General features: G+C 42.6%; 1 protein-coding gene across 1 annotated transcript in view; it reads left to right on the top strand.

Moving 5' to 3' along the window:
* The window catches only part of CACNA1F (calcium voltage-gated channel subunit alpha1 F), a 75,108-nt gene that overhangs the window by 43,655 nt on the left and 18,710 nt on the right, over nt 1-12,743 (top strand). The window contains 9 exon segments of the mRNA XM_029283393.1: nt 1,265-1,371; nt 1,541-1,628; nt 1,942-2,049; nt 5,223-5,275; nt 5,754-5,900; nt 7,555-7,756; nt 8,935-9,093; nt 10,318-10,428; nt 12,031-12,114. Of these exon segments, the coding sequence (XP_029139226.1) occupies nt 1,265-1,371; nt 1,541-1,628; nt 1,942-2,049; nt 5,223-5,275; nt 5,754-5,900; nt 7,555-7,756; nt 8,935-9,093; nt 10,318-10,428; nt 12,031-12,114 (1,059 nt within the window).

Raw genomic sequence — 12,743 nt, forward strand, 5'->3', positions numbered from 1 at the left:
ATTGGAAACACAGCTGGTAATATTTGGTTTTAATTCGGCTTTTATCGGGGTTTATTTTTTGTATTTCTGTATTTTGTATTTTGCATTTTTTGTATTGTGTGTATATTATTTGTTTTTAATATGCTGTGAACCGCCCTGAGTCCTATGGGAGAAGGGCGGTATACAAATTAAATTATCTATCTATCTATCTATCTATCTAGAGGCCAATATATCACTTGGATAGCCTTGTGGATGCTAAAACTATAGGGTAGGAAGCAGATGAGTGGATTAAAGAAAATTGCAGAATGAACTGTTAGAAACTGTAAAACTGCAAAACTGTAAATGCAATTGGGATAGAGATCCGGAACTTCCAAGAATAAATGTCAAGGCGTGAGAACTCTCCGTTTCTGTACTAAGTATCCAAATGGTTATTTCTATTGCTATTTAGCATGTGTTTATAAATAATTCTGGACTTAGAAGACTATCTCAACATCTTTGCCTTCTTAAGTCTGAGCTGCACCATTTGAGAACTTGAGAATGCCCTCTTGTTTATAATTGTAATGGATACCTCAGTATTGAAGTCAGTTTACCTCTAGCGTAGAATGCGTACGGTGTGTCATGAGAGGTGGGCAGAAATATCACAAGGGATTAAATCTTTATTTAGTCTATTCCTAGACGAAAACATGGTCTTAAGCCTCTGTATTTATCTACATATATTTTTTAATCTTGCTCTGTGTTTGTTTTCCATGGAAAGAGCTAGGGTTTGTACAAGGCATGGAAGTCTATCCGATTCAGGAAATCCTATTAAGGCATTCTTCTAGTTCTGAGAGTTCATTGCTCATACTGGTACTTTTGTAAAGCATATCTTTATAAGCCTAATCAGAAGTCATTTGTCTTCTTTAAAACATAATTGCAAAAATATAACTGTTTTCTTAAAAAAAATATAACTGCAATATCCATGAGATTGCACCTATTTCTGTGTTCTCTATATATGGGTGTGATGTAGGTCTGTTCCAATACAGTGTTGGCATATACCATCTGTTCAGGGACATAAAAAGATACCAGCCGGTACAGTCTGTGGAACTAATGGAAATACCTTTATGGACCTCGAGGGAGGGGAGAGATCTGTACTGCCAGTAGCCTCTTGAATATAGCTGACTTGATTTGTGAAGCAGAGTCACTTACAGCAAAATTACCAGGCATTAATTTCCAAGTTCCTTCATTCTCACAACATCTATGAGAGGAAGGGAGAGACACACAGCTGCTTTGACATCTCTATCTGCAGATGACTGCGTATGGTGCCTTCCTGCACAAGGGCTCATTCTGCCGGAACTGGTTTAATCTCCTGGATCTGCTTGTTGTCAGTGTCTCACTCATCTCTTTTGGCATCCAGTAAGTTGGAAAGCAGAATATGCAAAGGATAAGTATGCTCCCCGACAAAGAACCAAACGGATTTAGAGAGAGCAGCGTTAAGCTCTGGACATCCCATCTGAAAAGTGGGCCCAAATGACTGGGCATGGGCCTGTTGGCTCTTACACCTGCCTCCCTCTTTCTGCCTCAGCTCCAGTGCCATCTCTGTGGTGAAGATCTTGCGGGTACTGAGGGTACTACGTCCTCTCCGAGCCATCAACCGAGCCAAGGGGTTGAAGGTGAGGACTTATCTGAAGAATAGGTGCTGGTTCTTGAGCGATGTTCCCAATCTGGGTGCTTTCTAGATATGGCCATGCAAAGTTGGAAATGCGGCCCAATGCAGCTAGGAGGCACTGGGCTGGGGAAAGCTGCCCTAAAGTGCAGGACTGGATCCATCCATTTCTTCACATATGGGTGCATGTAAGCTGTGGAGTGGTGGGCCCTCTCTCTTTGCCCCTCCCTCTCTTGGTTTTTTCATATGACGTCATAAGGGCTGAAAAGTGTATTTTCAACTATCTCTTCCTCTCCCCGTGTGCCTCCTTTCCCAAACAGCACGTGGTACAATGTGTGTTTGTAGCAATCCGCACCATTGGAAATATCATGATTGTCACCACCTTGCTGCAGTTCATGTTTGCTTGCATTGGCGTTCAGTTGTTCAAGGTAAGACATACAGTATTTAACATTTCAATGGGGGGCTAAGGTGAAGTGAGCATGGGAGATAGATATGTGTTCTTGGAATGATCAAGAATATATTGAGTGATGACCGAACTCATGGAGCATGCGTGGGTGGGCTTCTTCAGGTTTTGCCTAAACACTTTTCCAGACGCATCACCTTAGCAACAAATCCTGTGCCTGATGGTAAAAAACACCTTCTCGATTTATCTACAGTTGCAGATGTCACAAAGAAAAACCTAACACTCAAGTGAAATTAAAGGAAATACAATAATGAACATCATAGCTAGGGGAAACTTAAACAGTTTTTGTACCACGTTTCTCAGAACTCTTTAAGGCAGAGACCATTTAGGAACTCTTAAATGGTCTCTGCCTCTGAAGGCTGAACAGCCATGTCAGTGATATTTAATTTGGATTTCTGCACTAAGAGATAGATTGAATGACCACAAGGGTCCTTTCACTCCCACATTCCATATTCTATATGGAAGTTTGGGATCTGGCCTGAGCAGAGATTAGCAAAATGCTAGGCCCAGTTGAGGTGAGGAGGACAGAAGAGAAAGAATGGAAAATAAGAAAGAGGAAGGAATCAACTAGATAGAGAAGTATAGAGATAAATTAAAAATAAAACGTAGAAAGAGTTATTAGTCTTATTGCTTGACATGTGACTTCTCCTCTTCTTAACTCAGCATTCTTATGTTTAGCTCACACATGTTATTTTCTTGCCCCTACCAGCAACAGCTCAGTGACAATGAGTGAGATATGGACACAGCAGGATGATAGATTTCAGAGCACAACTTTTGTGTGTCTAAATTTAATGGAGAGAAAGAAACCCTTCTCACACAGACCTGCCAATTTCCAGCAGCAGTCCTGTGACAGCAGCAAGAATCTTAGGACAAACCTTTTTTCTTCCCCTTTGCAGTTGCACATATCTTTCCAGCGGCCTTTGATAAATCTTTATAAGGCCACGGAGAGTGTATATCCATTGGTTCATTATGAGGTCTCATTAAGCTGGTGATATCCAGTTACACTTTGCCATCCCTAATTAAATAGGAAATGTTAAGATCCTGACTCAGTGCTGGAGATTTTGATGAAATGAAGCCAGCAGAGCTTCAATCAAAACAAAATGAGACCATCTGGCTATGTCTTCTGCAGTAGCTGCTGTAGATGAAATAAAAAGGAACAAATTCATGAGCTGAGTATTTTCCTAAACTCATAGCTGCTGCCTGGTGGCCAGGTAAGAGCTGTGGCCAGGTGTGCCTTAGCCCAGCTTTACCTGATGAATCATTCATGGCTCTGGAACAGGAGATCAGGGAACAGTAATTCATGCCTCCTCTTCATCCATGGACATTGTTATAAAGTGCATTACAGGGGGCTATCTTGAAAGATTACTCAGAAGCTGCAGCTAGTTCAGAATGCAGTAGCACCCATGTTGAAGGTTGATAGCTATGAGGACAATTCGGAAATAAACCTCTGTTTGAGCATGTGCAAGAAATAGGTGGGGATAGCAACGCCCGTCCTATGGCGCCGTGCGCAGTAGTTCAGTAGGCAGTGAGGAGGGGAAGGAGACGGTTGTGTTGCAGTTGACTCATCCACTAATCAGTTGAAAATCAACCCTGCCATAGGAAATCCCACCAAATGTGAAGTGCATGCAGTAATACAATTCCTGTGCGTGAAAAAACTTTCGGCAGCTGCGATTCATCGTGAACTGTGTAATGTTTACAGACCAAACGTGATGAGTGAAGGTGTCGTATGTCAGTGGTGTAGCATGTTTAAAGATGGACAAATTGACCTGCATGATGAGACAAACTCAGATGAGCCATTCATAACAAGCATCGGGGCATGCTGACTTGAGATGTGGTGTTGGTTCACGATAATGCTCACCCATATACCGCTAGACACACCCAAGAAGTTTTGAAGCAGTTCCCTTGGGATGTTTTTGATCACCCCCCTCCCCCATAGCCTAGATTTGGCACCGAGCGACTACCACCTCTTCAGGCACATGAAACAGTGGCTTGCATCGCACCGCTTTGACAATGACAGTGCGCTTCATCATGCTGTTACAGGGTGGCTTCATTCCCAGGCAGGAGATTTTTTTGTGGAAGGAATATCAAACCTTGTAAGACATTATGACAAGTGCCTCAGTTTGAATGGCGATTATGTCACAAAATAATGTAATTTTGTAGTTTTCTAATGTGTATAATACAAGTTCTGTATCTGTGAGTGTCTGACATTGATAACCAAACGGAGGTTTATTTCCGAATTACCCTCGTATTATGGCCAGAATTGCACCTGTATGTTGAATGCTGCAAGGCCTATCTGCTAGTAGGCTTCTGGGTACAATGCAAAGCATAACTTCTTTCTCCAGGCAGAAACAACCAGTTTAGTATATTTGACCTGGATGGGAATGTTGCAGGTTCCCACATGAAACGATATTGGTGTGACCCAGGGATAATGTTTCCCGGTTATGGTAACCAACCTAGGGAAAAAGTCTTTTAGTGAAGATTATAGCAGTGATACTCTTAGTCTATTTTTAAAAGCTGCCAAGTTAGAGGTATTGTGCAGGTCCTTTACAAGTGGAAGTTGTCTTCTATTGGTGATTTTGCCTGATGGTTGAAATTATATCCATAACTGATTTGATCCTTATTAAACATGTTTTTATCTCTATTGTTTCATGGTGGTTTTTACTGTTGAAAATTGCTAGGATCTTGGGATTCTAGTGGTAAGTAGGCAGGCAGGCAGGCAGATTGATTGACTATAAATCAGGATACTAAAATAGATTATTTATATTTCATCCTTCTTAACCGCCCATCTCCCTAAGATTCACAGCATTATTGGGAATATTTACAAAAGACAATATGATAATACAGTCTAAAGAGTTGGTGTTATATATAATGATAGTGGCACAAATGAAAATACATAAGGGATTCTATGGACTGGATGGGGAGGCACTGGCTTCAATACCTAGAGGTTGAAAGGACCTCACAACTGCTAAAAATGAAGAACTTTAGTCGGAACTATTTAAAGGCTGTTCCTATGTGAACTGATATATAAAGCATTTCCTCAGAATTTCAGTAAGCTCCAAGAGACTAGAAAGATAGTTTTCCAAGAAAAATACTTTCCTCTCCTGTGATTGTCTACCTTTTTTATCCTTGTATCTTCAGGGCAAATTCTATAGCTGCACAGATGAGGCCAAGCATACCCCAGTTGAGTGCAAGTAAGTATAAAATCTGCTCTAATAAGAGTACAAGAGACTGGTAAAGAATTCCCTGTAGCATCAGTGCTGTAGCTTTGCACTGAAATAACTGGATAGAAAAAAATATACTCGGTCCTTGTCCTGGTCCCTGCCAGGTTCCCTTGATTCGTTTTAGGGCCTTTGTCAACACTGCTGATTCCAGCTTTCCAACAGTGCCACTGCTTACTACTAGAAGCAGAATGGCAAAAACTCTATTCATGTTTATATTAATGATTGGTCCCCAGGTGTAGTTGTAGTGAGTTCAGAGTTGGAAGCTAGAATTTGGGATTAGCTTAACTTAATTGCCAAATAATTACAGATTCCTTTTAGCTGTGTTTGTTTGTTTGACCTATACATATGCAGATTCAATAGATAAGAATAATCTTTATCTAATTGATTGAAAACTATCACATTGCTTCTTCTGTCCATTTTCCCTTCCTTCCCTTCCTCCCAAATCCAGAGGCACATTCATTGTGTACAAAGATGGAGATGTGGCTCACCCAATGGTGCGTGAGCGCATGTGGCTCAACAGTGACTTCAACTTCGACAATGTGCTATCAGGCATGATGGCCCTCTTCACTGTCTCCACTTTTGAGGGATGGCCAGCGTGAGTTACTCTGTAGAGGTTGTGTTCAGAGTGTATGCACGTCTTTGATGTTTGCCATTCCCAGATGTCTTAACGTTTTTCGCTTTAAACAGCTGTTTAGATATATCTTGCTTAGCTCAAACGTTTAGTAAGAGAATATGTTCTGCTAACCCCAAAATGAAGGGTACTTGATGTTTTTTCATCCTGTTTTCAGAAACAGAGATAGAATATGATTACCCAAAACCCCAAAAGGATCCTCTCCTCTCTTTCCTCCTCCCTTTGCCTTTTGAATACTCTCCCACATTTCTAGTGTTATAAAAAATACTGTGTTTGATTAAACCAAGGGAGTGGAAGAGCCCCATCAGATCCCATGATGGTATTCCAGGCTTCAAAAAGCAGATAGAGATGGACAATGTGCTAGACCAGTGGTGGCAAATCTTTTAGAGACTGAGTGCCCCAAAACCGCCTCCTCGCCCCCGCTCCGCCTCCCACCCTGCCTGCTCCGCCCCCACCTGCCCCCTGCCCCGCCCACCTGCAGGGACATGCAGCGCCTCCATGGCCTGCAGCAGATCACCCAGGCAGCCCTGCAGCACCATGGCAGCCATGCCCTCCGCCCACACCTCACAGCAGCATCTGCACGCTATGGGCTGCGAGGACGGAGTCGTGTCCCTGCTGCCCAGCTATGTCCTTGGCTGCGCTGCTCCGTGTGGGCCGCACCCGGGGGCAATTCTCCTCCAGGAAGGCTGCTGGTGAGGGGGCTGCAGGAGGAGGTGGGGCTAGGGCGACGGCATGCGTGCCCACAGAGAGGGCTCCAAATGCCGCCTCTGGCACGCGTGCCATAGGTTCGCCACCACTGTGCTAAACTGAGGATTCAAGAATGTAATTGAATCCTGACTGATTTTTTTTATAAATCCAGCCTTTATTATTTTATAAATAACTCTTTTCTGTGCTTTTTATAATGTTGCTTATCCCAGAGGGTATGTATGTAAGTATTTATTTATTTTCCTGAGAACCCGAATTCAGAGGAAGTGGGTCATCAGCAAGAAAACAGCAGTAAGAGTGACATGATATTGTTCAGACTGAAAATTAGGTTGCAGGATGAGACTTCAACAGAACTTGATGGATGGAATTGCACTGGTTCCCTATGTTTCTTGAGCAGATGCTGAGTCAGATGGGGGACAAGTAATATAGAATTTCTGAGCAATATCTTACATCCTGAACTTATTTGGAACCTTGAATTCAATCAATCAATCTTTATTTAGCCATAGACCAGCAGATAACCCTGAATTCTGTAATTTTTGGTTTGAATCTTTTCTGAAGAGAGAAAATGCTCAAGTCTGAGTATGTTCTCATTGATTGCAAGACTCAGCCATCATGCTTTGCCTAGACCATTCTTCAGATGACTAGAGATAATGATTTCTTCTGGGTTCTAGCAATTTTGACAAGCCATGACCCCAATTTGGAGTGTTGTATCCACATTAGTTGCTAAATGCTTCCGCAAAGAATTACAAGGAGGGTAGAATGGCCATAGTTTTCCCTGAATCCCCAGTATCCAGTCCTCAGGAGTATTCTTACTGTGGCATTGACTGAAGGTCTTCAAAAAAACCATTTCTTTTTCTCCATTCCTGCTATGCACCCTCTTATCCTTTCTTTGCCACCATCTTACTTATGCCAGGCTCTTGTACAAAGCTATTGATGCCAATGCAGAAAACCAAGGACCAATATACAATTACCGAGTTGAGATCTCCATCTTCTTCATTGTCTACATCATTATCATTGCCTTCTTCATGATGAATATCTTTGTGGGCTTTGTCATCATCACTTTCCGGGCCCAAGGAGAGCAGGAATACAAAAACTGTGAGCTGGACAAGAACCAGGTAGCATTTCAATACCCCACCTTGTATTTGCTTGTGAAATAACATTTCAGTTTACTTTTTTTTCCCTTCTCCAAATGACATTAGCTTAGTCCAGTTTTCCCCAACTTGATAATCTTCATGTTGTGTTGGGATTGCAACGGTAAGAAGAGCCACATTGGCTGAGAATTCCGAATATCACACAGTTTTGTCATATTTAGAAAGCCTCAGATTAGGGAAGATTGGTTTACCCCCATAATTATTCATTCGTATCAGCAATCAAGGACTTTGCCACTATACATTCCATTTGCCTACCTTTAATGGGAATCAAATTACTATTTCCCCCCCCCCTCGGTTTTGCCCTCTGTACTGAGAAGAATGAAATCATTCTCCCAGTTTTTCACACTGCATAAAGGAATGCTGTTAGAACCAGAGCCCTTTTCATTTCTGAAGTATTATTTTACCTCTGTTTATTAATCGTTTTTGTTCTAAGAACACACCTTAATAAATACAATCCATTATACATCAAGTTTAGAATGCATTCTAATAATACACATCAGTGCAAAGAAGATGGAGTTTGAAAAGTCATGTTATGTTTTATTATTTGTATTTATTTATTTATTGAGGGAGAATACATTGTAACCACAGCAAACTGAAAAAAGTGGCAATCGTGAGCTATTTTGGGTTCCTTTTATTAAAAAAAAGGCAGAACAAGGGGAAAAACACTAAAGTTTAGGGTCTTGAGATTTTTGAAAGTAATAGGTAATTATTTTTGCAAGAACGTTTTGGTATGAGGTTCCGATCAGAGTCTTTTATCTGTGTTTCCCATGAATTGCTTATAACTGGATCACCTAGTAATAATTCAAATCTAAACAACACCTATCCAGCTTTAACACACCTCATGACAGAATATAGAACAGGAAAGGTGTAGGCTATTAGGATTTGGAGTTTTGTCAATGGATGTGCAGAGGGGAAATGGCATCAAGAATTCCAGCACGCATGAAATATGACATATACTGGTCTTCTTCATGCGTGTCGGGGCTTTGGTTTACAAAATTAGGAAATGTTGCTCTATGTTGTGAATACTGTTTCAGCTAGCAGCTCAGGTGTTGCTGAAGAAATGTGCAGAGGATGGGGGTGGGGGTGTTGGAGGTTCTCTCTTAACCGCTCAGCTGAATTGCTTTCTTTTCCTTTTCCCATAGCGGCAATGTGTGGAATATGCCTTGAAGGCTCAACCCTTACAACTCTATATCCCAAAGAACAAATATCAGTACAAATTCTGGTATATGGTCAATTCCACTTGTTTTGAATACATCATGTTTGTACTGATCCTGCTGAACACAATTGCTTTGGCTGTACAGGTGAGAAGCATCATTTGTAGTGCCACAAATCAAAAGACATCGCCCAGCTATTTCCTCTTTAAGGGATTAGAAATTAGAAAGGGTGAAAACAGATAGGTGGGTTACAAATCCACCCTTATAAAATCTATGAACAAGGCAGGTCAACCCATTTGTTTACTGGAATGAATTCATATGTGAATATATATATTTTTAGAATAAAAATGGGATCCAAGTGCATGCAGGAAAATGCAGTCATGAATGCCATAAGTGCTATCACTACTTGTTCTGTCCTAGCCTACATGAGTCCTTGTTATGCTCACAAGGAGAAACCCCTCTTCCAAGAAACAGGCAGGAACCGCAAGAAAAAAACAACCCCTTTTATTCTCACAGACCTGAGTCAGTGTCCAAGGCAAACAAACACAGTCCACACAAACTCGATCCTTAACACAAACGGTTGCCTTTGGCAACCAGCACCTCCCACACCTTCCCTTTTATAATTCAGCCAAGGCGTGGCTTCCTAATGCCTTCTCCTTTGTCTTTGGAGGTGCCCCATTGCATTCCTCTGTCCCATTCGCTTCTCCTGCCTGCGCATTCGTGCATCAGGGATTTGTCCCAGCTGTTCTTCATCACTGTCCAACTCGGGCTCTAGCTGTGTCTCAGCCTGAGCGCGAGTACAAGGGCCAGGCTCCTCGTCCGACTGTAAGTCTTGGAGCTCCTCAGAGCCTTTTTCTGACTCTAATGTCACTCCAGGCCCCTCCTCCTAATCTGATTCCTCAGACTCAGCTGCCAGATCCACTGGCTGGCGAGGAATAACAACACTACTGTAATAAGATATGACTAGAAAAACTTATTGTCAATAAGGTGAATAGAGAAACATAGTTTTAAAATAAATATGTAAAACCCCATATTTAATATTTGGGGTCTCCGTGGTGAATGTAATGAATTGGTAAACTCTGGGAAAATCCACTCCAGGCCATATGAAGAAAGTGGAGATGCTGGAGGTGCCACAGAAGTTGGAAATTCAGCTGCACAGTAGCAAAAGAGCTGACAAAGATAAGGCCGTGGGATTATCTGCATTAACCTATATGTGCATGATTTCAGAACAAGAAGGAAAGAACCTAGGAAAGTTGATACTTTGAGTTCGGCATTCATTCTTACTATAAGGAGATTTTCAACAAATCCCACTTGAATCATCAAGATTTGCAAAATTCTCCTGTATTATTCATGCCTTGTCTCTTCTTTCAGCACTATGAACAATCGGAGCCTTTTAATTACGTGATGGATCTGCTCAATATGGTGTTCACAGGCCTCTTCACTGTTGAAATGTTTCTGAAGATTATTGCCTTCAAGCCCAAGGTTTGGGAGTTTTGCAAAAGTAAACCAATAGAGGACTGTTATCTCTGTTCCCCATAACTCCAGAACACTTTGAACAACACCAAGTTATCACTATTAGGTGTTGAAGGAGTTTTCATTAAGAGACTTAAAACAGTTTTTACTTCAATCTTCTGCATCATGTATAACAATTTGTTTGCTGGGAGGAACTCCTGTTTCAAGTTTTTTGACAGAGCTACCTTTGGAGGACCTCCTTGTTCTTGATGGTGCAGTGTTCAGTCCAAGAAAATTCTCACATCCCTTCTGGTATCCTCAGTTACTGCTGTAACGTGAGAAGGGAGGTGAGGTCATTTGCCAAACTTTCAGGTTATGGTAAATGTATGGCTTTGCCAATCTCTAGAGCCCTCCATTTTTTAAACCTTGCATGTAAAAAAATACCTTTATTTGGTGCATATCCTCCAGGGGAATTCAGGATATCCTTCTAGATCAGGGGTAGTCAACCTTGGCTCTTTTATGACTCGTGGACTTCAACTCCCAGAATTCCTGAGCCAGCATAGCTGGCTCAGGAATTCTGGGAGTTGAAGTCCACGAGTCATAAAAGAGCCAAGGTTGACTACCCCTGTTCTAGATGGACCTACATCTTTGCATTAAATTCTGAAGCATTTAATATTGCAGCCCAGGAGCCTTCTCACAACTCACACTTTCTACACTTTAAGATCACACTTTCAAGCAGAATAGATGGTGAAAAATGTGTGATTAATACATTTTGATTTTTAGGCCAACCCATACCAACAACTCAGGTTGGTTAATAGTACTGAATAAGATATTGTGCCTGTGCCTTCCCTCACCTCTCAATCTTGAGCCCCGAAGGACAAAATTGAATTGTCCAGGCTTGAATTTTGTTAAGATGGTAAAGAGCTTCTGGAAAGGGAGGGTTGTGTTTCCTCATTGTGTGCCCTTTCTGGTTACTCAGTGACAGGAATAATAATCTGAAGTAGGATTACCACACAACTGAAAAATCTTAAGAAAGCAGAGGCCTTCAATTATTGAGATGTTATATAACAGTGATGGCGAACCTTTTAGATACCGAGTGCCCAAAAACCACCCTGCCCCCACCTCTGCCCCGCCCCACCCCCCACCTGGCCACTCACTGCCTCCATGGCCCGCCACAGATCGCCCAGGTGGCCCAGCAGCACCATGGCAGCCACGCCCTCTGCCCACGCCCCGCAGTATCAACTGTGTGTGACGGGGCATGAGGGCGAAGTCTTGTCTCCATTGCCCGGCTGCCATGTCCTTGGCTGCGCTGCTCCGTGCGAGCTGTGCCTGGGGGTGACTCTTCTCCGAGGGGGGCTGCTGGTGAGGAGGGGGCAATGGGGGGAGGCGGGGCTGGGGCGACGGCATGCGTGCCCACAGACAGTGCTCTGAGTGCCGCCTCTGGCACACGTGCCATAAGTTCGCCACTACTGTTATATAACCCAAACTCCACCTTGAATTGTGCCCAAAGAAACCAGGGGACAGACCCATGCTGTTTTGGCTCGGTTAGATAAAGTAGATGTGAGTAGGTCACTGGACATAAATTAGTTCTGACTGGCTCTTTCTGGAGCTTTTTCTGTTGTTCTCTTGCAGCACTACTTTGTTGATGCATGGAATACCTTTGATGCTCTGATTGTGGTCGGGAGTATAGTAGACATTGCTGTTACCGAAATCAACGTGAGTGATCCCCCAGTGTGATCTGTCCCATAGAAGCTACCTGAGCAATATTGAAGTTCATTTGCAGAAAAGCTGTTGAAGGAGGCAGAAATGTCACACTGTATGCTTATTTGATTGATTGAATTTTGATTCTGGATAACGTACACAGTTAAAAGTTAAACTAAACAATCAACATAATTTATCCATTAAAAACAATTTAAAAACGATAACAAAAAACAGGGAAGAATGTAGTCTAAACTTATAATGCCCATTTAGGAGAACGTGGCCCCGGCTTTGTCTCTGGCCGGTGGAGGACCTAGTATGGCCTGGAGGATCCTGGCTTCGGCCCCGTTCCAGCCGATGGAGGACTTGGTGTGGCCGAGACTGAAAATTCTTTTTCCCCCCCCTTCTCCTTTTTTGATCTCCCACAGCCGGACTTATGACTTAATCGATGTACCCTAGGACGGTCCTATTGGCCCTGCGCGATTCACCCCTCGCGCAGGCCTGGCCCAATAAGATCTCAAGGGCCCACCTCGAGGATGGGGTTTGGAACCCCGAGAGGTGGCATGCTGCGGGTGCAAACAGAAAATTATTCAAATTGGCCAAATTGAGGTTCTTTTTAAAGGGGTGTTTTAACAAATTTTTAGGGG

The sequence above is a fragment of the Protobothrops mucrosquamatus genome, unplaced genomic scaffold, assembly GCF_001527695.2.
Source record: "Protobothrops mucrosquamatus isolate PMUCROS unplaced genomic scaffold, P.Mucros_1.0 scaffold76, whole genome shotgun sequence".
Taxonomy (NCBI): Eukaryota; Metazoa; Chordata; class Lepidosauria; order Squamata; family Viperidae; genus Protobothrops; species Protobothrops mucrosquamatus.